The sequence below is a fragment of the Staurois parvus genome, unplaced genomic scaffold (assembly GCF_062004578.1).
Source record: "Staurois parvus isolate SC_StPar_1 unplaced genomic scaffold, SC_StPar_1.0 ptg000449l, whole genome shotgun sequence".
In the NCBI taxonomy this organism is placed as follows: Eukaryota; Metazoa; Chordata; class Amphibia; order Anura; family Ranidae; genus Staurois; species Staurois parvus.
This window is the reverse complement of record NW_028318245.1, coordinates 640,016-665,406: the sequence shown is the minus strand read 5'-3', so window position 1 is coordinate 665,406 and position 25,391 is coordinate 640,016. Positions and strand designations below refer to the sequence as shown.

Sequence of the window (25,391 nt, the reverse complement as noted above, 5' to 3'; positions counted from 1 at the left end):
AGCATTGGCAGGATATGGATAATCTATGGACTGGACTAGTGGTGAGGAGATGAATTAAGAAGTCAATTCTGTAGCCTTGGCAGATGTGAAAAATCTATGAAGTGGACTGGTGGTGAAGATGGTTGTGGTGGTGAGGGGATGAATTAAGATGTTATTTCTCTAGCGTTGGCAGTATATGGATAATCTTTGGACTGGACTGGTGGTGAAGGGATAAAGTAAGATGTTATTTCTCTAGCATTGGCAGGATATGGATAATCTATGGAAAGGACTGGTGGTGAGGGGATGAATTAAGAAGTCAATTCTCCAGCCTTGGCAGGATATGGATAATCTATGGACTGGACTGGTGGTGAGGGGATGAATAAAGAAGTCAATTCTCCAGCCTTGGCAGGATATGGATAATCTATGGACTGGACTGGTGGTGAGGGGATGAATAAAGAAGTCAATTCTCCAGCCTTGGCAGGATATGGATAATCTTTGGACTGGATTGGTGGTGAAGGGATGAATTAGGAAGTCCATTCTCTAGCCTTGGCAGGATACGGATAATCTATGGACTGGACTTGTGGTGAGGGGATGAATTAAGAAGTCAATTCTCCAACTTTGGCAGGATATGGATAATCCATGTGGCAAGAACACTGAGCTTATTATTATATCTCCTGTCCACTAGTTACATCAATGGAGATGTTAAAATAGATGTCTATTATATAAATACAAAGCCCCATCATCCAAAGTCAATTTCAGCCTACCTAAGCGATTGCTGAACCTTCTCCTCTCTCCAGAAGTTGGATATTTCCTGTACAAGATGGGAAGTCATTTACCCCCCAAAACCCTTTAAGGAGCATCAAACATAGCAGATCTGAAGGCTGAGTTGGGGAAACACTTTACTTTTATTCAGTGTATCTTTGTCTACAGACCAGGAACATCCCGCAGACACCATCCTCTGTCCATTTTCCATTATTCTTTCATGCACAAGTCAGTTGGCCAATGTATTCTCGTACTGTATGTGTCATCCAGCCTACCCACACAGTGGGAAGAACAGAAGCTATATTTCCATTGGAAGGATTTGTAAAGAAATGCACGGTAAGGGTAATGTCCCTACTCTTATCTACCCCATTGTCCTACAGGAAGGTTGTCAACACTTTTCTAGCCCTGCTTTTCTGTAGGTTTGTGCTGTGGACCTCACACCCTGATAGGACTGTAAAATACTGTTGATTAGCAAACCATTGATGAACAGCCTGATCCCTCTCCCTTCTTTAAGTCCACATATGTACTCCCCCTCCCACACATCACATTCAACATGAGCCTAATAACGACGTCCACTTGGCGTGTAATACTAAAGAAAAATTTCAGGTTATTATTCTTGACACCCGGGAAGCATTCTTCCGGCTTTTTGATTAAATATACTCTATATGTGTTTTTAATACTTGTATGGAGTTTTTCTTTCATTAAAAAAAAGTTTTTGAAACCCCAAAAAATCAACGTGCATGGATCTTCTGATGTTTGACAAAGTTTGCTTTTTGAGAGAAACACTTTCCGCACTTCAGGCAGGTGTAGGGGCGCTCCCCGGTGTGAAAACGGTGATGGACCACAAGGCTGGAACTCCGTGTGAAAGACTTCCCGCACACGGAGCACGTGAACGGTTTTTCTCCCCTGTGGCCTCTCTGGTGACTAATCAGAGACGATTTTTGGTTGAAGCTTTTCCCGCACTCCGAACAGACGTACGGCTTGACTCCCGTGTGGATTCTCTCGTGCTGCAGAAGGCAAGACTTTCGAGTGAAGCACTTCCCGCAATCCGAACACAAGAATGGTTTTTCTCCCCGGTGCATTCGCTGGTGGCAGACCAACGTCGTCCTGTGTGAAAAACTTTTGCCACACTCGAAGCAGGGATAGGGTTCCTCGCCAGTGTGAACTCTCTGGTGCACAGTGAGGTCGGACTTGAAGAAGAACCGTTTGCCACACTCGAGGCATTGGTATCGTTTCTCCTCAGCATGTTGAGATGAATTTTCAGTAAAACATTTGCCACACTCAGAACATGAATTGTCCTTACCAGCCTTGTGCTGTTTGGTATGCCTAACCGGATCAGATGTATCTTTAGAAGGTTTTTCAGCACTAGAAGAGTGCAGTGACCTGTATGTACCCTGAAGTCTCGGATAAATATTTGGGGCAAAAGTCTGTGACTTATCAGGATAAGGTCCTTCAAGACTGGAGGGTTTACATGGGTGGGTAAAAAATCCCAGATGTGTATTTAAGGCAAAAGTGTTCTCTTCTGAAGGATTGTTGTTATCTTCTGGATCACAATCTGGATAAAACCTGACTCTTCCCTCGGAGGTTCTCTTTGCCTTTTGACCATCTAAACAAAAAGCCAGAACAAAAATGTTATTGAAAACAGAAGACAGCTAAAGGCGAAAATATGACCATGCTTTTCGAGAAGATCAACTTCCAGGTTGGCCCTTCACCTTCCAATTTCTGACCATCACTTTAATGGGCAACCTCTCTTGCCAACAGTGCAACCCATTAGGAGAGCCAGGTTCTAGGCCAAGTCTGACTGATATTTGCATACTAGACCATTCCCGGAGGTTCGAGGTGCCTGGAGCTTAGTGAATGTGGTAGCAGCATCAGTTTGGAAGGTTTGGTGTTACATCAGGTTAAATTGAAATTAAATTTTCAGCTCCCAAAACATGTCAAAAGAGCATGGCATGGCGAAAGCCAGGTGTCTTCATCTTCCCATGAATGAGCAGAGACCCTGCTCACATGGGCAGCTTTAGTTCTGAAGATTTAGTTGACTTGGTCCCTTGACTTTGGCAAAGAAGTCTCAACTCTGTTAGACAAAATCTTAAACTCCACTCACTATTCATCGTATTACCAGATACATTTCTCTCTGAGATTCTTGCAGAGACTGAACATGGACCATCTGTGAAGTTTCATGACTCACCTTCAACGGTATCTGGAGAACTTTCCTCCTCTGATAATGGTTGTACCTCAATCACATATGTTTCTTCTTCATCATAGTCCATGTCCTCCACTTTAACCACAATCAGATCATCAATCTAAAATCCAAAAAAGAAATAAGATGATAAAATATGAAGCTGAGTTCACATTTGTTACGACCCCCAATCCCATGTACCTGGCCGTGCAGTGGGACATTGAGACCTTCCTGTGCAGGATTACTAGAATCTGGTGGACAGGGACATCTCTCTGGTGGGTTCCCAATACTGGATCCATCTGCAGGAAACACACACTGACTGAATCCATTGTTTCTATGTGTTTATCAGATGATGGGGAATATAGGTGGATCCTCCGTACTGCTCTCTCCTTTCCAATAAAGTCTCCTCTTACCCGGTGATGTGAGGGGCGGCTGATTGTCCATCATGACGTCCTTGTAGAGGTCCTTGTGTCCTTCTAAATACTCCCACTCCTCCATGGAGAAATAGACAGTGACATCCTGACACCTTATAGGAACCTGACACACACAATGATACAGTCACCATCCAGACACATCCCTTGTCTGTTACTGGAGAATGTACCAGAATTCCCGTCACCGCTCACCTCTCCCATCAGCAGATCAATGATCTTCTTGGTGACTTCTAGTATCTTCTTGTCGCTATTTCTGTCAGGTATCAAGGAGGGAGGTGGAAGAAATGAGATGAGGCTTTTGCTCTTGGACAACAATTTTGAGGTTGGGTCATCACGAGACTTCCTCACAATGACATAATCCTAGAAAATAAGAAAAGAAACTTCAACGTTTAATGCTTTGCAATGTCAATAAACTCAACAGAGGTGTCACGTGACCTCCCAGAATCCTCCTCACCTCTCTGGTCAGGTCTGTGTTTTATTAATAGAGATGAGAGTGATGTCATGTGACCTCCCAGAATCCTCCTCACCTCTCCGGTCAGGTCTGTGTTTTATTAATAGAGATGAAAGGGATGTCATGTGACCTCCCAGAATCCTCACCTCTCCGGTCAGGTCTGTGTTTTATTAATAAAGATGAGAGTGATGTCATGTGACCTCCCAGAATCCTCCTCACCTCTCCGGTCAGGTCTGTGTTTTATTAATAGAGATAAGAGTGCCGTCATGTGACCTCCCAGAATCCTCCTTACCTCTCCGGTCAGCAGGTAGATGATCTCCAGGGTGAGGTCCAGTATCCGCTCCGCCATGTCTGGCATTGTGCTCTTCATGATGGAGTTGGGTTCACTCTTTCCTCCATATAAGCTGCACTCTACCATCTCCAGCAGCAGGTACTGCACAGCCTCATGGGTAACGGAGGCCAGCTGCAGAACAACAAACGCATATCGTCATGGAGGCCATTTTGTCGTAGACCTATACAGATGTTGCTGGGACATGACACTGAATTTTAATCGAAAATGAGTAAAAGGGAATTTAAGTATTTGGATTAATATAGAAAAGACGAACACTTGAGATATTATCGATTTTCAACGAGTTATGATGTCTTTCCAACAGATTAATAAAAATGTCCTCAGATATGGACTTTAAAAAAATGGACGTCAGAAGGAAATTGTTCTTAGGGGAGGAAACTACATTTCCCAGCGTCCTGTGCGGCAGGGGACATTATCAGGCAGCTGCTGACCAGGTTTGTACAGAGAGGTCAGTTTATGGAATAATAAGGGCTTGTCTGTATTATTAATAATGTGGGTGTGGAGCGTGAGCTGCACTGCGCAGCCTCCGAGGTAACGGACCACTCATCCTGTGCCTTGTGGGCTAGAGGGGGGTCATCCTCTAATATGCAATCCCACTCTGAGACCTGTACAGGTCACACCCCTATTCTATACCTGGGTGTGTATCGATATATATATGTTTTGTATTTATATGTCTATTTATGTGTCTTTATATGTCACCTGGCTGTGTGACAGAATTGATAAATGTTCGCCATAATATTCTATACAGACAGGTATGGCGAAGAATTCTCCTCCTATGCTCCCCTGTCTTCCTCCTCTCTTTTTCTGGGTTCATGTGGTGTCAGACACCTGAGATATAAAAGGTTCCGAACATGCCAATACCATGCTACATGGACATGGCATTCATCCCCTCCCCTCTTTCCCTGCTCCTTTCCTCCCCTTCGTGTCTTCCTTTCCTAAACTTCTTCTTTCCTTTCCTCATCTCTACTTTCCCCTCTTCCTCTTCCCCCTCCTCCTGTTCCTTTGCTCTTCGTCTTATCTTCCATTCCTAATCCTCTCTTGTTTCATTCCGCGCTTTCCTCAACTCTGCTTTTTCCTCTCCTCCTGCCTACCCTTCCTCTCTTCATCTTTCCTCTCCTCTTCTTACTCCTTACCCATCCTTGCACCCTTTCTCTCTTCCATCTTTCATCTCACCCCTTTTCCGCTCTCCTCTTTTCCACCTTCCCTCTCATTCCTCCTCCAGTCTGCTCTCTTCCACCTTTCCTCCGGTGTCCTCTCTTCCACCTTTCCTTTGGTGTCCTCTCTTCCACCTTTCCTCTGCTTATCTCTCTTCCACCTTTCTTCCGGTGTCCTCTCTTCCACCTTTCCTCCGGTGTCCTCTCTTCCACCTTTCCTCTGCTTATCTCTCTTCCACTTTTCCTCCAGTGTCCTCTCTTTCACCTTTCCTCTGGTGTCCTCTTTTGTACCTTTCCTCTGATAATCTCTCTTCTACCTTTCCTCCAGTGTCCTCTCTTCCACCTTTCCTCCAGTGTCCTCTCTTCCACCTTTCCTCCAGTGTCCTCTCTTCCATCTTTCCTCCGGTGTCCTCTCTTCTACCTTTCCTTTGGTGTCCTCTGTTGTATCTTTCCTCTGGTAATCTCTCTTTCACCTTTCCTCCGGTGTCCTCTCTTCTGCCTTTCCTCTGGTGTCCTCTCTTTCGCTTTTCCTCTGTTTATCTCTCTTCCACCTTTCTTTCGGTGTCCTCTCTTCTACCTTTCCCATGGTAATCTCTTCCACCTTTCTTCCGGTGTCCTCTCTTCCGCCTTTCCTCTGGCATTCTCTCTTCCGCCTTTCCTCTGGAGTCCTCTCTTCCGCCTTTCCTCTGGAGTCCTCTCTTCCGCCTTTCCTCTGGAGTCCTCTCTTCCACCTTTCCTCCGGTGTCCTCTCTTCCACCTTTCCTCCGGTGTCCTCTCTTCCACCTTTCCTCCGGTGTCCTCTCTTCTGCCTTTCCTCCGGTGTCCTCTCTTCCACCTTTCCTCCGGTGTCCTCTCTTCTGCCTTTCCTCCGGCGTCCTCTCTTCCACCTTTCCTCTGGAGTCCTCTCTTTCACCTTTCCTCCGGTGCCCTCTCTTCCGCCTTTCCTCTGGAGCCCTCTCTTCCGCCTTTCCTCCGGTGTCCTCTCTTCCGCCTTTCCTCTGGAGTCCTCTATTCTGAATTTCTTCCAGTGTCCTCTCTTCCGCCTTTCCTCCAGTGTCCTCTCTTCCACCTTTCCTCTGGAGTCCTCTCCTTCGCCTTTCCTCCGGTGTCCTCTCTTCTACCATTCCCCTCACCTCCTCCTTCGGTCTCCACTGTTCCACTTTGTCTCATACTTCCTCTGGTCTTCTCTCTTCCATCTTTCTTCTCATTCTTCCTCTGATTTTCTCTCTTCCACCATCCTTCTCATTCCTCCTTCAGTCTCCTCTCTTCCATCTTTCTTCTCACATCACCTCCAGACTCCTCTCTTCCTTCTAATCCCTCCTCTGGTATCCTCCATTTTTCTAACCCTTCCTCCTGTCCCCTCTCTTCCACTTTTCTTTTAGTCCTTCCTCCAAGTCTCCTCTCTTCTCTCTTTCCACTCTCCTTTCTTTCTTCCCTCTCTTCTCCTCCTCTGATCTCCTATCTTTCTTTCCTCTCTTCTCCTTCTCTGGTCTCCTCTCTTTCTTTCCTCTCTTATCCTTTTCTGGTCTCCTCTCTTTCTTTCCTCTCTTCTCCTTCTCTGGTCTCCTCTCTTTCTCTCTTTCCTCTCTTCTCCTTCTCTGGTCTACTCTCTTTATTTTCACTTTTCTCCTCTTCCAGGCTCCTCTCTTTCTCTCCTCTGTTCTCTTTTCTTTCTCTACTCTAGTATCCTCTCTTTCTTTTTCACTCTTACAGTCCTTAGGTCTCCTCTCTCTTCTCTCTTTATCTCTCTTCTCCTCCTCTCCACTTTTTTCCACTCTTTCCCTTTACTGGCCTTCTCTCCTCTTTTCACTTCCTCTAGTCTCCTCACTTTATCTTCTTCTTTCCCTCCTCATGTCTCCTCTCTTCTTTTTCTTTGCTTCCGGTCCTTTGGTCTCTTCTCTTTCTGTCCTCTCTTCCCCTCCTCCACTCTCCTCTTCCTATCCTTTCTTCCCCTCCTCCACTCTCCTCTTCCTTTCCTCTCTTCCCCTCCTCTTCCTTTCCTCTCTTCCCCTCCTTTTCCTTTCCTCTCTTCCCCTCCTCCACTCTCCTCTTCCTTTCCTCTTTTCCCCTCCTCCACTCTCCTCTTCCTTTCCTTTCTTCCCCTCCTCCAGCCCCCTCTCCTAATCTCTTGCCTTATGGCAGTTAATTTTTCTGTGGTATTTTCACTGTTCAGACTGTGATTAGCAACTCCCGCCCACATCGGAGTCCTTTCTACTACTTCTCACAATGGACAAGGACAATATGGATGTAACACAGAAAATATTAAACCTCACGCTGAACATCATCTACCTGCTGACTGGAGAGGTGAGGAGGATTCTGGGAGGTCACATGACATCACTCTTATCTCTATTAATAAAACACAGACCTGACCGGAGAGGTGAGGAGGATTCTGGGAGGTCACATGACATCACTCTCATCTCTATTAATAAAACACAGACCTGACCGGAGAGGTGAGGAGGATTCTGGGAGGTCACATGACATCAGTCCTATCTCTATTAATAAAACACAGACCTGACTGGAGAGGTGAGGAGGATTCTGGGAGGTCACATGACACCACTATTATCTCTATTAATAAAACACAGACCTGACCAGAGAGGTGAGGAGGATTCTGGGAGGTCACATGACATTACTCTTATCTCTATTAATAAAACAGACCTGATCGGAGAGGTGAGGAGGATTCTGGGAATGCATGTAGTGGGATTTGCTTGCCTTTTATAACAGGATTACGTGGTGGTAAAGAAGAGGACTGGCGAGTGTTTGACTCCCAGCAGCCATCCTCATTTGTCGGGAGGTTGGAAGAGATTCTCAAAATCCAGTACACCACCTCAATCTCTCATACCTGAAAGTAAAAATGCACAGAAGATTCTAGAAGTCACCCAGAAGATCATTGAGCTGCTGACCGGAGAGGTGAGCGGTGCCGGGAATTCTGGGACATTCTCCAGTAACAGACAAGGGATGTGTCTGGATGGTGACTGTATCATTGTGTGTGTCAGGTTCCTATAAGGTGTCAGGGTGTCACTGTCTATTTCTCCATGGAGGAGTGGGAGTATTTAGAAGGACACAAGGACCTCTACAAGGACGTCATGATGGACAATCAGCCGCCCCTCACATCACCGGGTAAGAGGAGACTTTATTGTAAAGGAGAGAGCAGTACGGAGGGTCCACCTAGATCCCCCATCATCTGATAAACACATAGAAACAATGGATTCAGTCAGTGTGTGTGTTTCCTACAGATGGATCCAGTCATGGGAACCCACCAGAGAGATGTCTCCGTCCTCTGTATTCCCGGGATTCCACACAGGAAGATCACAGCATCCCTCACCGTCATCAAGTAGGTGGAAACCATATTTTGCTAATGAGTCTTAACTTTCCTAGGGCCAAACAAGATTACACTCTTTTTTTTATATTGTGATTCTGTGTTCAGGGAACAATAAAGAGCAAATACTTGAATTGTTCTCCTGATGGTGGTGGAGAAAACCCGGAGTGTTCAAGGGATGATTATGAGATTCTGAAGGAATTTGAAGCGGTACAAGTGAGAATTAAAGAGGAAGAAATTCCTGTGGAGGTCAGCAAAGGTGAGGAACCATCACAATTTAGGGGAAAAAAATATGTTTTCTGCTTCTTCTTTCATTTTGTGCACTCAATATGGTTTTAATGTTCTTCATTTTCTCAAATTCTATTGACTTTAATGCATATGTGCATGTTTTAAATGCCTGCTTAGCCTAGTAAGGTCAGCTTGGATTAGATGAATGATGGAAGTACTCATAGACATGAGAGTTCAAGGAGACAACCACTGCATGATGGTTCCTTAGGTCACCTGTGTTATAAGCATGAGGTATCACAATGGCCTGCCATGCATGGTTACCCCATTCAGACACCTTTAACAAAGACCGTCTCCTATGATAACAGTTGCTATCCTCCAGGAACATTTTCCTGCTGAGGGAATGCTGGAAAGGGGGTCACTATCTTCCAGTTTCTTCGTTCTCTGCTGCAGTCCAGCTCAGGACTCTTCAGGCCTCTGCCACAGGCCAGCTTAGACACGTTAGGTCCAGATGGGCATCTAGAAAGCCAAAATCCTTCTTCTTCTGGCTTCGTCCCCAAGGCCCAAGCGGAAGCAATATTCCACAGCTATGTTCTTTCTCAGGAAAAGCCTGGGAGGCAAGGACTGGACCTGTGCACTCCCATCACAGAACCTGTGAATCAAGGGGCTGCTGCTGTCTCTGAGTTCCTGGGTCAACATGCCCACTGAAACTACTGCAAGAGATTCCACTCTGTTTGAGTTCCTTGGTCAACACACCTGCTACAAGGGGCTTCCACTCTGCTCTTGTTTCTGATTCAACACACTCATGGAAGCTACTAAAAAGGGCTTCCACTCTTCCCAGGTTCCTGGGTCAACACAGCAACCACAGCTACTACAAGTAGCTTCCACTCTCTCTGAGTTCGTGGGTCAACACAACCAGTGCAGCTACTATAAGGGGCTTCCACTCTGTTCGAGTTCCTGAGTCAACGCCCCCAACACAGCTACTGCAAAGGGCTTCCACTCTGTGAATTCATGGGTCCCCACACCCACCGCAGCTACTCCAAGGGGTTTCTACTCTTTCTGAGTTCCAGGGTCACCATACCCACTGCAGCTACTGCAAGGGCTTCCACTCTGCTCTTGTTCCTGGTTCAACACACCCATGGAAGCTATTACAAAGGGCTTAAACTCTCCCCATGGTCCTAGGTCAACACAGCCACCACAGCTACTACATGGAACTTCCACTCTCTCCGAGCTCCTGGGTCAACACAACCAGCGCAGCTACTATAAGGGGCTTCCACTCTGCTCTCGCTCCTGGTTCAACAAACTCATGGAAGCTACTACATGGGGCTTCCACTCTACCTAAGTTTCTAGGTCAACACAGCCACCACAGCAACTACAAGGAGATTCCACTCTCTCTGAGTTCCTGAGTCAACACCCCCACCGCAGCTACTACAAAGGGCTTCCACTTTCTGAGTTCCTGAGTCAACACAACTTCCACAGCCACTACAAGAGGTTTCCACTCTTTCCCCAAGTTCTTAGGTCAACACATCCACCACAGCTACTACATGGGGCTTCCACTCTCCCCAAGTTCCTGGGTCACCACAGCTACTGCAAGCGCTTCCACTCTACTCTCGTTCTTGGGTCAACACACTCACACAAGCTACTACATGGGGCTTCCACTCTCCCCAAGTTCCTGGGTCACCACAGCTACTGCAAGCGCTTCCACTCTACTCTCGTTCTTGGGTCAACACACTCACACAAGCTACTACATGGGGCTTCCTCTCTTCCCAAGTTCCTGGGTCAACATAGCCACCACTGCTACTACAAGGAGCTTCCACTCTCTCCAAGTTCCTGGGTCTGGGTGACTCAGCCCACCAGAATCCCTCAGAAAATGAATTTTCACTTTTCACAGTTCAAAGAACACCCTTTATTTATAACTACAATAGTTTTTTCCCTAAAGCAAGAGCTTTGGATGCAGATCTGATGTGGCCTCTGCGCTCTACAAGATGTTCGGCACTCAAGACTCCCTTTGGATGCATATCTGGTGTGGCCTCTGCGCTCTACAAGATGTTCGGCACTCAAGACTCCCTTTGGATGCATATCTGGTGTGGCCTCTGCGCTCTACAAGACGTTCGGCACTCAAGACTCCCTTTGGATGCATATCTGGTGTGGCCTCTGTGCTCTACAAGACGATCGGCACTCAAGACTCCCTTTGGATGCATATCTGGTGTGGCCTCTGCGCTCTACAAGACGTTTGGCCCTCAAGACTCCCTTTGGAGGCATATCTGGTGTGGCCTCTGCGCTCTACAAGACGTTCGGCACTCAAGACTCCCTTTGGATGCATATCTGGTGTGGCCTCTGCGCTCTACAAGACGTTCAGCACTCAAGACTCTTATGGAAAATTACAGTCCTGGACTATAGGGGTGGAAGTCGACTTTTTTGATAAAGGGGCCCCAAGTTAGAGACAGCGAATATGCTATAGGATTTGTTGGAGATTGGGGCTTCAGGAGTCATAGACTGGACATACCTTACATGACACCGCCAGAAACCATGCTACAATAGGCCATTAAGAAAACAGAAATTCCTCATTGCAGGGGCCCCAAGGGCCACAGGTTGGGCATTAGAGGGGCTATAGAGAAGTGTTTAGTTTTTATCAGCTGTGATTTGCTGAACTTATGACATAATGTTCGTTGTATACACAGCATCCAGACCAACCCTGAGAAGGAAGAGGCCAATCAACGTTCACACAGCACACAGACGGAGAGAGATGGACGATTTTGGTGAGCTCAGCCTTAGAACTCAAGAAAAGAAGGGTGCAGGCTGTAGGTCCAGCCAGTAGGGGCCGACATTAAAGGTTCGGTCCGCATGTGGATGTAGCCTGCCTAGAAACGCCCACTCTTCTAGGCTGACACCCATCCGTCAAGGCATCCTGATCGTTGCATAACTCCTCTCTGGAGCCAGCCCACTGCTTGCATCAGGACTGAGGGATGATGAGGCAGGGGTGCTGTGGAAGCTATGTACAGCACCCTGCTGCCCCCCCCCCACCAGCCATGATCTGCCTGCTTTGCATAGAGAAACACAGGGACTCCGTGATTTATTGAAAAATGTTGATGAGATGGGAGGGAGGAACCAAGGAAGGCAAAGTTATAATCAGAGTAAACTTCAGCTTTAAATTGATCAGATCTAATAATAATATATTCTAGATTGTAAGCTCGAAAGAGCAGGGCCCTCGATCCCCTCATGTTTTGCATTGTATTGGTATTGTTCTGTCACATGTTCTGTCCCCCTTTGTAATGTACAGCGCTGAGTGAACTATTGGCGCTTTATAAATACTGTATAATAATAATAATAATATATGTCTGCAGAATAGTTGACTTGATTTATTTTCGTTTCACAGACCATGAAATCCAACCCCATACCGACCTAATCAAACGTGAATTGGCTGCCTCTGCAAACAAAGGTATTTTTTCCCTAAATCAATGTTCTACAATGTTTCATAATTTTTACATCTTTTTTTTTTCACTCCTATATACAAAACTTTCCTGTAGGACATTCATAGGTCTGTTTATTAAAAGAAATTCACTGTTCACTTCATCATGAATAATCCCTGTCATTTGCCAATATGTTCATCTTGTAAGGTTGTCAGCTCCATCTAGTGGCCATAACGCGGTATATTCCTGAACTACCTCAATAGTGAAAATACTGCATGATGGCCACTAGATGGCGCTGATGATGATAGGAAATAAAAACATTAGGCGTGAGGGTTGTGTAAATGCTTGAGACATTGAGATGTATTTTTTTTATACATAGACCACTTAGTGTATCTTCAGGCTTTGTGGTCTGTTGCGGAGCTCTACGTTAGGGTAACCCGTTCGTTTGGAATGGTCTGCCAGCGCAAGGCGATGGATGAAAGTTTGGAACTGCAGCATTGGATTGCAAGTCTTTTGGCACCTACTGGACATTTGGGTTAGGTGGCCATTCTATGTATTCTGTTCATAACTGGGAACATTTCAAAAGTCGTTGAGGCTGGACTTTGGGGGAGTAAGGGGCGGAGAAAGGGGAGGGGGCTACCAGAGGCATGCAGAGTACACCACACCAATGCCTTTATAGCAGCGTACATGGTGAGCTGCAGCCAGATGTGGGTATAACAGTGCTGTGGTGCTAGTCAGTGGAAAGACTTCTGCTGGTGGACCCTCATAGTCCTCCTCGTCAACAAGGGCAGAGACCATGTCCCTCACCTTTAATGACTGTTGTAATGTCACCATGATGGTAGGGCCACCTGAACACCATGGTGGCAACCATGGGGTCCATTCTACACTGGAGACAGGCAGTGGTGACTGGCTAAGTGCAGAATAACTAATGAGGCCAAGACCATTATAGGCTTGGAGCTTGCAAGGTTGGTAATTAAACCAATTAAAGGCTCTGGACTAAATCCAGAAAGTTCCCAGGTCTATGTTACTAGGCCTTTACCATACCATATAGGTCTGAACGAGACCTCATGTCATGGTCCTGTCCACGGCAGAAGTTGTGGAAGATCTGGCATTTCTGCCAGTACTCTACATGGCCGCAGAAGTACACATCAGCCTCAGTCTGGTGCCAGACGGCCTTTATAAGGAGGCTCATCACTTCCTCTAGTTGCTGGATAATCTCTAGCTCCCCGTGCCTTGTTCCTGTTTCCTGTGTTATTGTGACCAGTGACTTCCTGATACCGACTTGGCTTGCTCCTGGACCTGTCTACTCTGCCTTACCCCTGATCTGACCTCGGCCTGGCTTACAGATACTCTCTCTATCTCTTGCTCCTCTGTGTATGACTTCGGCTATCCCATCTGACTACGTCTGCTCTAGAAGGAAGCCAATTCATCTACTTCTATGTCTTGAGGCTGTGGGAAGAGAATGAAGCACCTGGAGGAGATGCAGAGATGGTCCAGATTTGCATTCAGTCATTGATGGTTTTCAAAAGCCTTTTTTGCTTCCATTTTAAGAGTTTTGTAAAATATTGGTGGTAGATGGGCCAATATGGTAGTGTCCGAAAACATGGACCCAAACTGGAATGATAACACTGTTCAACAGGTAAAAAGTTTTGGGCATAAAATTAGCTAATCTTACATAATTTTGGGGTGCTGAAAACGAAAATGACCCTAAAAAATGTTGATTGGCTCTAGTTTCCATGATATATTCACCCATCTAATGACGTAAGCCATTCAAAATTATGATGCAACTTCAGCTGCATATTGCGCAATTGATACTGGTGACCAATAGAAAATTGCATGTATACTGAGATGATGCAATATTAGCCTTTAATTGCATCACTTCACTGCATAAAAGCTGCAGTATCTGTAGCTGATTGTAGTTCGACAGCGTCTTTACATTTCGTTTTATGCTTATATAGGCTACTCAGTAATGCCTCGAACTTGTGTGAATAAAGCAGATAATTTCTGCTATATCTGCGGTGAAATAACTTTTATCTCACAAAAAAGGAGGATAACAGGAATGATTAAGAAAGCCTACAACTTGTATTTTGGCTGCAAGATAGGAGACCAGGACAAGAGCTGGGCACCACATATATGCTGCAATTCTTGTGGGACGGCACTGGAGCAATGGTTGAATGGAAAAAAGGCATCTATGCCTTTCGCTGTGCCAATGATTTGGAGAGAGCCAACAGATCATGTTAGTAATTGTTACTTTTGTATGGTGCCTCCAATTGTAAAAGGGCTAAATAAGAAGAAAAAGTTATCTGTGCACTATCCAAATATTCCATCGGCAATACGTCCAGTTCCTCATGGAGAGGGGCTACCAATTCCTAAAGCACCAGAATCCTTCGTGGTTGAGTCAAGTGAGGAAGAACCTGAAGCGTGTAGTCACGTGCACTTGTAAGAGATAGCCCTTTCCTCGAATACAAGAGAAAAGCAAAGAGAAGCAAAACCGACACAAACTGAAGACAAAACTAGTGAGAATCCTAAGTATTAAAATGATTCAACTTAGCTTATGGCTATAATTTTTCTTGGTAATCCTATGCAATATATTATGCCATTTAGGCTTTGTTATGTAGTCAATATCGCTTGCTTTATATTTGTGGAAAGACATCTATCTATATAATTATTGTGCATTATGTAGTCATTACGCCTATAGTAGAAAACTTTCCGTTTACAGAAAAACTAGAGCCAATTGACAAATTTCATTGTTATATTTGAACTCAGAATGTGAAATTCATTAAGAAATGGATCCTTTTGTTTCAAAAACTGGCAAAAAATAAAAATTTGTTGAACAGTGTAATAGGACCTTGGTAATGAATACACACCTAAGAGTTCCCAAAGCTCAATTCCTAACATAAAAAATAATACGTCTTTCTTTATAACAGCAAGGAAAAGAGCGATGGCCTTCCACTTCAACGAGCTGTACGAGATCACCAAGTACTTGCTCTATCATGGCTACGAGGAGAGCGGACTACCTGGGCGAGTCCACGAGCATAAAAGCCGGCTCCTGACCCAGCTGTCCTCCCACCTCTATGAGAAGTTTGGAACCACCAGAACCAAGCGCCAGATCCAGAAACGCTACTCTGATCTGAAATCCCGCGAGCCAAAAACATTCATGAAAATAAAGAATAAAATTCTGAAGGGTAGGTGAGGACCCTGATGATGAACTTGTTTAGGTCTTGTAGACGTTCCGCATCCAGTTCCACATTTAGCATTTTAATTATGTGTTGGGTTTTTAGAAGTATCTCTGCGGAAAGTCTCAGACTCGGAAAGTGAGGTTTCGGAAGACGAGATGCAGAATGAAGTAAACATGAGCATGACCTCGGCAGAGATACAGGATGCTCTGGTGTCCAGCTATATCCAAGCAGATGACATGCAGGTAAAGTATTGAGAGGACACATGGCTCCTGAGGATCATAGATCTAGCCCCAACCATAACCTATCCCAATCAAAGTTCCAGCTCCAACCATAACCCATCCCAATCAAACTTCCAGCCCAACCATAACCCATCCAAATCATAGTTTCAGCCCCAACCATAACCCATCCCAATCAAACTTCCAGTCCCAAGCATAACCTATCACAATCAAACTTCCAGTCCCAACCATAACCCATCACAATCATAGTTCCAGTCCCAACCACAACCCTTCCCAATGAAAGTTCCAGCCCCAACCATAACCCATCACATTCATAATTCCAGTCCCAACCATAACCTATCCCAATCATAGTTCCAGCCCCAACCATAACCCTTCCCAATCATTGTTCCAGCCCCAACCATAACCAATCCCAATCATAGTTCCAGCCCCAACAATAACCCATCCCAATCATAGTTCCAGCCCCAACCATAACCTATCCCAATCATAGTTCCAGCCCCAACTAAAACCCATCCCAATTAGACTTCCAGTCCCAACCATAACCCATCACAATGATAGTTCCAGTCCCAACCACAACCCATCCCAATCACACTTCCTGTCAGGGCAGGAGCGGTGGAATGGACGGGCAGGCCTAATGGTAGGGTCCCGCACCGACTGACGATAGCCACCACCCACAGACCGGAGTCCCTCAGGGCACGGAGTCAAAGCCCCAGGCTGCCTTTCACCAGGGCCCCTGATGGTGGGGATGGACTTGACGCAGCCAGGGACCAGGTCGCGGCTCCCGAGTAACCCCAGCTGTGTTAATGGCCGCCGCCAGTGGCGTATAGCTGGTGGGAACCAGATGGGAAACGATAGCATAGTTGGACAGGCCGGGTCGATAACAGTGGGACAGACAGTACAAGACGGTAGGCAAGAATACACAGGTCACGAGCCGGGTTCAGCAACGGTAGGTCAGATAAAGGGATAAGGCAGAGAATAGTCTTAGTCAAAGCTGAGTCGGTTTCCAGGAGAACAACGACAGTAGAACCAGAGCTTTGCTGCAACACAATCATACAGGACACGAATGCAAAGAGCAAGTGCAGACAACAGCCTTAAATGTGATCAACCACACCCCTCTGGAGGAGGGACCGCAGAGGCCTGAAAGCATAAAAGGCTCCCACCATGCTTTGCAGAAACCTAAGATGGATGCCAGCACATGGAGCAGCACCAACTCTGAGGAAAGGTAGGACCTTGACACTTCCAGTCCCAACCATAACCCATCCCAATCATAGTTCCAGTTCCAACCATAACCCATCCCAATCATAGTTCCAGTTCCAACCATAACCCATCCCAATCATAGGTCCAGCCCCAACCATAACCTGTTTCAATCATAGTTCCAGCCCCAAACATAACCCATCCCAATCATAGTTCCAGCCCCAACCATAACCCATCCCAATTATTGTTCCAGCCCCAACCACAACCCATCCCAATCTTAGTTCCAGTCCCAATCACAACCCATCCCAATCATCCAGCCCCAACCATAACCCATCCCAATCATAGTTCCAACCCCAACCACAACCCATCCAAATCATAGTTCCAGCCACAACCCTTCCCAATCATAGTTTCAGTCCCAAACATAATCCATCCCAATGATAGTTGAAGCCGCAACCATAACCTATCCCAATCAAACTTCCAGTCCCAACCATAACCCATCACAATCATAATGCCAGCCCCAGCCACAACCCATCCCAATCATAGTTGAAGCCGCAACCATAACCAATCCCAATCATAGTTCCAGCCCCAACCATAATCCATCCCAATCTCAGTTCCAGCCCCAACCACAACTCTTCCCAATCATAGTTCCAGCTCCAACCATAACCAATCCCAATCATAGTTCCAGCCCCAACCATAATCCATCCCAATCTCAGTTCCAGCCCCAACCACAACTCTTCCCAATCAGAGTTCCAGCCCCAACCATAATCCATCCCAATCTCAGTTCCAGCCCCAACCACAACTCTTCCCAATCAGAGTTCCAGCCCCAACCATAATCCATCCCAATCTCAGTTCCAGCCCCAACCACAACTCTTCCCAATCAGAGTTCCAGCCCCAACCATAACCCATCCCAATCATAGTTCCAGCCCCAACCATAACCCATCCCAATCAGAGTTCCAGCCCCAACCATAACCCATCCTAATCATAGTTCCAGCCCCGACCTTAACCCATCCTAATCATAGTTCCAGCCCCAGCCATTACCCATCTCAGTCATAGTTCTAGCCCCAACCCTAGCCCATCCCAATCATAGTTGAAGCCGCAACTCTAACCCATTCCAATCATAGTTCCAGCCCCAACCATAACTCATCCCAATCATAGTCCCTGCCCCAAACATAATCCATCCCAATCATAGTTCCAGCCCCAAAAACATTCCATCCCAATCTCAGTTCCAGCCCCAACCACAACTCTTCCCAATCAGAGTTCCAGCCCCAACCATAACCCATCCCAGTCATAGTTCCAGCCCCAACCATAACCCATCCTAATCATAGTTCCAGCCCCAACCATAACCCATGCTAATCATAGTTCCAGCCCCAAACTTAACCCATCTCAATCATAGTTCTAGCCCCAACCATAGCCCATCCCAATCATAGTTCCAGCCCCAATCATAGCCCATCCCAATCATAGTTCCTGCCCCAGACATAATCCATCCCAATCGTAGTTCAAGCCCCAACTATAACCCATTCCAGTCGTAGTTCCAGCCCCAACCATAACCCATCTTAATCTCAGTTCCAGCCCCAACTACAACCTTTCCCAATCATAGTTCCAGCCCCAACCATAACCCATCCCAATCATAGTTCCAGCCCCAACCACAACCTTTCCTAATCATAGTCCCAGCCCCAACCACAACTTTTTCCAATCATAGTCCCAGCCCCAACCATACCCATCCTTATCTACCAAATAAAGCACCAAATGAATTGTCTTTGGAAGGGCAAGGCCATAGCTTTATTGAAGCCAAACCTCATATTACATAAGCAACTCTTTATAAAAGAAGGGGTGCCAACTTCTTGTAGCCCTACCAGCAATTGAAATCATGCCCACTCGGCCTTCCAAAGAGTTTGTTACAGCTTTATTGGCGGAGACAGTGTTATAATGTTATAATGATGCTGGGTGCTCATGGATGTATGTTGGTTTAAAGGTCTCGACACCTATCTTCGCCATAAGTTCCAGACAGGCGTCCAACAGACCAAGGCTCTCAGAGGGCTTAAAGTCAGAACCACTCAATGCTGGCAAGGTAAATCCACCAATAAAGCTGGGACAAACTAATAGGATGGTTACATTCCCTGACAATGTCTGTCCACAGCTCTGGTCCCTAGTGAGGTACGGACTACGCTGACAGCTCTTCTGATATCTGTCCTTGATTTAAGAAATACTTTATGAGAAGATTAATGATGGCATGGATGACACCAGGGGGCTCCATAACAATTTTGCAGTGGGGCTCCATAATCCACCATGGAACAAGCTCTTTTTTTTATAATATTGATAGCTAATAGTAGTTAGTCATGTTCAACTGGACTTGGGTTGTAATGTTGAAGACATTTTCTAGCTTCTCAAAGCCACTTCATCAATTCCAACATTTATATCCACAGTGGTAGCAACAACACCTTTATCCAATCACTATGGAATGTGCCAAGGCAGATGCTGATTGTCCAGGATTCTAAGGATTACCACCTAGGCAGCCTTCCCCGAACACCAAGGATGGGTTTGTTTAACTAGAACCGGATGGTTCCACAATTGTCACACCTTTTCTGCTCTTGGACAATCAACATCTACACATTCCATGGTGGATGGGTTAGAAGGTTTTGAAACCGCCCTGTTCTAGTTACACGATCCCATTCTTGGTGTCTTGAAGTCTGCCTAAGTATTGATCCTTTGATTCTTGAACTACCAACTTCCGCCTTGAAAAGTTCCATAGTGGATGGATATGAAAGTTGTGGAACCACCTTGTTATAGTTACATAATCCCATCCTTGGTGTGATGAGTTCTACCAAGGTGTTGATCCATTGATTCGTGGACAACCAACTTACGCCTTGAAAATTTCCATAGTGGATGGATATGAAAGTTGTGGAACCACCTTGTTATAGTTAGATAATCCCATCCTTGGTGTGATGAGTTCTACCAAGGTGTTGATCCATTGATTCTTAGATAACCAACTTCTGCCTTGAAAATTTCCATAGTGGATGGATATGAAAGTTGTTGAACCACCCTGTCATAGTTACATAATCCCATCCTTGGTGTGATGAGTTCTACCAAGGTGTTGATCCATTGATTCTTGAACAACCAACTTCCACCTTGAAAAGTTCCATAGTGGATGGATATGAAAGTTGTGGAACCACCTTGTTATAGTTAGATAATCCCATCCTTGGTGTGAGGAGTTCTGCCAAGGTGTTGATCCATTGATTCTTGGACAATCAACATCTGGCTTGACACGTTCCATGGTGATTGGATTGGTGGTTGTGCTACCTGTGTGGATAGCTTAAGTAGGTTTCCGACGAAGTGCCTTGGACAAGCTACATGACATCTTTAACATTGCAGTCCAGGTGAAGGTGAGCAACCATTACTAGCTACACCGTGACCTGGATAAATGAGAACCTTCACAGATCTATTACTGATCCATCCAGGTGACACAGTCTTGCCAGAACCATATTGTACGGGAAGAAGACGTCTTGAATCTTCTACCGCTGAATTATACGTCTAATGAGGTGTACGGCTCTGTGGGTGAAGCCCACACACAGGAGGAGGGCAGTTCCCGTATCGAGAAGATCGAACAGTCTCTGCACACTCTGCAAGTCAAGATGGATCGGTTACTCAGCAGCCTGTCTGGGGGAAGAGACTCTTCCTGAGACGTCTCTTGTGGATTTGTTATTTTTTTGACATTATTAAAGTGGAACTCCGAGCATTTAACCCACCTCCCCCCGAAGTCACATCTCCTCCCCCCTGTATTTTTTTATTTTCCTTAGGTCTCCTAACCAGTTTGGTGACTTTGCCAAAACGTCCTCTTCTTACTCCAGTGGTGTTGGGGGTGGTGGGGGGAATTCTTCCAGGACTGAGCAACACTCATGTAATGAGGTGTAAGCCCTGCTCAGTCCTGGAGTGTTTTGTACCATGTGCTGGAGTGATTTGAGCCGTGTCCTGGAGTACTGTGAGCCCGGGTCTGGAGTGTAATGAGCCGTGTCCTGGAGTACTGTGAGCCCGGGTCTGGAGTGATATGAGCCAAGTCCTGGAGTACTGTGAGCCCGGGTCTGGAGTGATATGAGCTGTGTCCTGGAGTACTGTGAGCCTGGGTCTGGAGTGATATGATCCGTGTCCTGGAGTACTGTGAGTCCGGGTCTGGAGTGATATGAGCCGTGTCCTGGAGTACTGTGAGTCTGTTTCTAGCGTGATGTGAGCCCTGTCCTGGGGTACTGTGAGCCCCATCCCGGAATGATCTGAGCACCGTCCTGGAGTGATGTGAGCCCCGTCCTGGAGTGATGTGAGCCCTGTCCTGGAGTGATGTGAGCCCCATCCTGGAGTGATGTGAGCCCTGTCCTGGAGTACTGTGAGCCCATTTCTAGAGAAATGTGAGCCCCATCCTGGAGTGATGTGAGCCCCGTGCTGGAGTACTGTGAGCCCATTTCTAGAGAGATGTGAGCCCCATCCTGGAGTGATGTGACCCCTGTCCTGGAGAACTGTGAGCCCATTTCTAGAGAGATGTGAGCCCCATCCTGGAGTGATGTGAGCCCCGTCCTGGAGTGATGTGAGCCCTGTCCTGGACTGATGTGAGCCCCATCCTGGAGTGATGTGAGCACCATCCTGGAGTGATATGAGCCCCGTCCTGGAGTGATGTGAGCCCCATCCTGGAGTGATGTGAGCCCCATCCTAAAGTATTGTGAGCCCCATCCTGAAGTATTGTGAGCACCGTCCTGGAGTGATGTGAGCCCCGTCCTGGAGTGATGTGAGCCCCGTGATGTGAGGCCCGTCCTGGAGTGATGTGAGCACCATCCTGGAGTACTGCGAGCCCCGTCCTGGAGCGATGTGAGCACCATTCTGGAGTACTGTGAGCCCCGTCCTGGAGGTCCATAAGCTCATTCCTAGAGTGATGTGTGCACCAGTCTGGAGTACTGTGATTCCCATCCTGGAGTACTATGAGCCCAGTCCTAGAGTGATGTGAGAATCATCTTGGAGTACTATGAGCCCCATCCTGTAGGTCCATGAGCTCAGTCCTAGTGGGATGTGTGCACCGTTCTGGAGTACTGTGAACCTGTCCTGGAGTGATGTGAGAATCATCCTGGAGTACTGTGAGCCCCATCCTATAGGTCCATGAGCTCAGTCCTAGAGTGATCTGTGCACCGTTCTGGAGTACTCTCAACCCAGTCCTTCAGTGATGTGAGCCCCATCCTGGAGTGATGTGAGCCCAGTCCTTGAGTGATATGAGCCCCATCCTGGAGTACTGTGAGCCCAGTCCCTGAGTGATGTGAGCCCCATCCTGGAGTGATATGAGCCCAGTCCTTTAGAGATATGAGCCCCAACCTGGAGTTTTGTGAACCCAGTCCTTGAGTGATATGAGCCCCATCCTGGAGTACTGTGAGCCCAGTCCCTGAGTGATATGAGCCCCATCCAGGAGTCCTGTGAGCCCAGTCCTTGAGTGATATGAGCCCCATCCTGGAGTGATATGAGCCCAGTCCCTGAGTGATATGAGCCCCATCCTGGAGTACTGTGAGCCCCGTCCTTAAGTGATATGAGCTCCATCCTGGAGTACTGTGAGCCCAGTCCTTGAGTGATATGAACCCCATCCTGGAGTACTGTGAGCCCAGTCCTTGAGTGATATGAGCCCCATCCTGAAGTACTGTGAGCCCAGTCCTTGAGTGATATGAACCCCTTCCTGGAGTACTGTGAGCCCCGTCCTTCAGTGATACGAGCCCCCTCCTGGAGTACTGTGAGCCCAGTCCTTGAGTGATATGAGCCCCATCCTGGAGTACTGTGAGCCCAGTCCTTGAGTGATATGAGCCCCATCCTGGAGTACTGTGAGCCCAGTCCTTGAGTGATATGAGCCCCATCCTGGAGTACTGTGAGTCCAGTCCCTGAGTGATATGAGCCCCATCCAGGAGTACTATGAACCCAGCCCCAGAGTGATATGAGCCCTATCCTGGAGTGATGTGAGCCCAGTCCTTGAGTGATATGAGCCCCATCCTGTAGTACTGTGAGCCCAGTCCTTCAATGATATGAGCCCCATCCTGGAGTACTGTGAGCCCAGTCCTTGAGTGATATGAGCCCCATCCTGGAGTACTGTGAGCCCAGTCCCTGAGTGATGTGAGCCCCATCCTGGAGTGATATGAGCCCAGTCCTTGAGTGATATGAGCCCCATCCTGGAGTACTGTGAGCCCAGTCCCTGAGTGATATGAGCCCCATCCTGGAGTACTGTGAGCCCAGTCCCTGAGTGATATGAGCCCCATCCTGGAGTACTGTGAACCCAGTCCTTGAGTGATGTGAGCCCCATCCTGGAGTACTGTGAGCCCTGTCCCTGAGTGATATGAGCCCCATCCTAGAGTACTGTGAGCCCAGTCCGAGTGATATGAGCCCCATCCTGGAGTACTGTGAGCCCAGCCCGCTTGAAGACACACCCCCTAAGGAGGGTCTTGTAAACGACAGGCTGGATCTACAAGAAATGGGCAAAATGCTGGGGACAGCAATGGAGCATGCTGGGTAAAATTAGATTTTTTTTTTTTTTTACCAAAAGGGGGTGGGACTAAGACAAGCTGGAGTTTCACTTTAATATATATTTTACAATTTGTTTTATTGAATTTTTTTCTTTTTTGAAAGAGATTCTGTTATGTAGGAATTCAACTAAAGAGAAAAAACAATCAAAAACATTTTTCCTTCAGTCTAGCAGCGAGTCCTTGCTCCTTTAGGGTGTTCCCAAGGGTACCTCCCCCGAGGAGAGTGACTTTGTTTCCTGAGCCGCCAATTACTGTTATGTGTCCTAACTCCGCCTTCTGAAGAATGCTCAACTAAATCAGCGACCTCCAACTCAGTGCATGGAACGTGAGACTGTCAGAGCTGTGGTTTGTGGACAGATGGGGAAGAGTTCAAGGCTTTTTTTTTTTTTTCATTTTTGCTGTCACCCTGTTGGGGCTGGAGTCATACATGAAAGCCTTTTTTTTTTCCAAGGGGAATTATGCTATAACTGTATCAAAGTATGAATTACATTAATTTACAGAGGTCTGATAGTCTCTTCTATCTTTTTGTTGGTTAGATCCCAGAGTTTGCCCATTATGAGGGGTTCCCACCATCTCTGTGCTGAGTCCTCGGGTCTGTACACCCGTTGTGTCCATTATGAGGGGTTCTCACCATCCTTGTGCTGAGTTCCCGGGTCTGTACTCCTCCAGTGTCCATTATGAGGGGTTCCCACCAGGAACGGACTGACAACTCATGGGGCCCTCGACAATAGGAAATCATGGGGGCCCTGTGTCCTTGCCCACTCTCAAACCACACCCAAAAAAGCCTATAAAAGGTACCAAGGGCATCTCATGGGGCCCCTCACTGACCCTAAGCCGTCGGGCAGTGCCCGAGTGCCTAAATGGTCAGTCCGCCCCTGTTTCCCATCATATGAGGGGTTCCCACCATCCCTGTGCTGAGTTCCCAGCTCTGTACACCCGCTGTGTCCATTATGAGGGGTTCCCACCATCCCTGCGCTGAGTTCCTGGGCCTGTACACCCGCTGTGCCCATTATGAAGAGTTCGCTCCATCCCTGTGCCAAGTTCCCGGGTCTGTACACCTGCCGTGCCCATTATGAGGGATTCCCACCATCCTTATGCCGAGTTTCCGGGTCTGTACACCTGCAGTGCCCATTATGAGGGGTTCCCACCATACATGTGCTGAGTTCCCGGGTCTGTACATCTGCAGCGTCCATTATGAGGGATTCCCACCATCCCTGTGCTGAGTTCCCGGGTCTGTATACGTCCAGTGCCCATTATGAGGGGTTCCCACCATCCCTGTGCCGAGTTCCCGGGTCTGTACACCTGCTTTGCCCATTATGAGCGGTTTCCACCATCCCTGTGCTGAATTCCCGGGTCTGTACACCCACAGTCCTCATTATGAGCGGTTTCCACCATCCCTGTGCTGAGTTCCCGGGTCTGTACACCCACAGTCCTCATTATGAGGGGTTCCCACCATCCCTGTGCTGAGTTCCTGGGTCTGTACACTTGCAGTATGAAGGGTTCCCACCATCCCTGTGCTGACTTCCCGGGTCTGTACACTTGCAGTATGAGGGGTTCCAACCATCCCTGTGCTGAGTTCACAGATTATATGTACAACATACAGGGTTATACATTACCATATTGCAAAAATAGGAATAAGAATCACCCCACGTGGACACCTTGTAGCAGGAGGAGGTGGGAATATCAAGACTACATTTTGGGGGGGGAACCCCTTTATCAAGTCAAATCCCACCTTGCCATTCGAGGGTTCCTAAGTTCAGGTTATCGGTTGCTTCTGCCTGCTGCTGGTAAGTGTCTCTGGAAAAGTATAAGGAGATACATCAGCCTGAGGTATGAATATTTATTTCTCCCTGGCCAGCACCTGACACCAGTGGCGAAACTATCAGGGTTGCAAAGGCCGCTTTCGGGACCGGGCCCTTGCGTTCCGCCACCGGGCTCTGACGAAAGGGTCCCAGGGCACAGTCTAAAATGCCCGGGCCTGTGGTGGAACTGTTCAGCC

General features: G+C 47.1%; 4 protein-coding genes across 5 annotated transcripts in view; 2 read left to right on the top strand and 2 right to left on the bottom strand.

The window, feature by feature from the left end:
• The window catches only part of LOC149453203 (uncharacterized), a 301,843-nt gene that overhangs the window by 117,285 nt on the left and 159,167 nt on the right, over positions 1-25,391 (bottom strand). The gene's annotated exons all lie outside the window — the stretch shown is intronic.
• LOC149453211 (oocyte zinc finger protein XlCOF7.1-like) lies at positions 866-4,300 on the bottom strand. Of its 2 annotated transcripts, none has more exons than XM_089688465.1 (6): positions 4,095-4,300; positions 3,544-3,711; positions 3,334-3,457; positions 3,122-3,219; positions 2,930-3,044; positions 866-2,347 (listed from the first exon to the last, which is right to left on the bottom strand). In XM_089688465.1, exons 1-6 carry the CDS (start codon positions 4,218-4,220, stop codon positions 1,473-1,475), a joined length of 1,506 nt encoding a protein of 501 aa, XP_089544591.1. In that variant the 5' UTR covers positions 4,221-4,300; the 3' UTR covers positions 866-1,472. The 2 variants fall into 2 exon arrangements, with proteins under 2 accessions (XP_089544591.1, XP_089544592.1); XM_089688466.1 differs by lacking the exon at positions 4,095-4,300 and adding an exon at positions 3,806-3,895.
• The window catches only part of LOC149453208 (uncharacterized), a 119,415-nt gene continuing 98,463 nt past the window's right edge, over positions 4,440-25,391 (top strand). The window contains 4 exon segments of the mRNA XM_089688585.1: positions 4,440-4,585; positions 7,479-7,609; positions 8,027-8,212; positions 8,299-8,422. Coding sequence (XP_089544711.1) covers positions 7,532-7,609; positions 8,027-8,212; positions 8,299-8,422 — 388 coding nt within the window. The 5' untranslated portion in view covers positions 4,440-4,585; positions 7,479-7,531.
• On the top strand, positions 8,520-23,897 carry LOC149453210 (uncharacterized; the record flags this gene model as incomplete). The annotated part of the gene is made up of 7 exons (XM_089688586.1): positions 8,520-8,636; positions 8,730-8,880; positions 11,528-11,605; positions 12,223-12,285; positions 15,184-15,441; positions 15,538-15,677; positions 20,318-23,897. Coding segments are annotated over 7 exons (1,029 nt in total), but the record flags the coding sequence as incomplete, so codon positions are not given.

Bases quoted from the DNA above. Each gene is read 5' to 3' on its own strand.
- LOC149453211 (XM_089688465.1), bottom strand. From the start codon at position 4,220: ATGGTAGAGTGCAGCTTATATGGAGGAAAGAGTGAACCCAACTCCATC. The intron at 3,220-3,333 runs GTAAGAGGAGAC...TGTTTCCTGCAG, and splicing joins GCCGCCCCTCACATCACCGG to ATGGATCCAGTATTGGGAAC. The intron at 3,045-3,121 runs GTACATGGGATT...TTTGGATTTTAG, and splicing joins ATGTCCCACTGCACGGCCAG to ATTGATGATCTGATTGTGGT.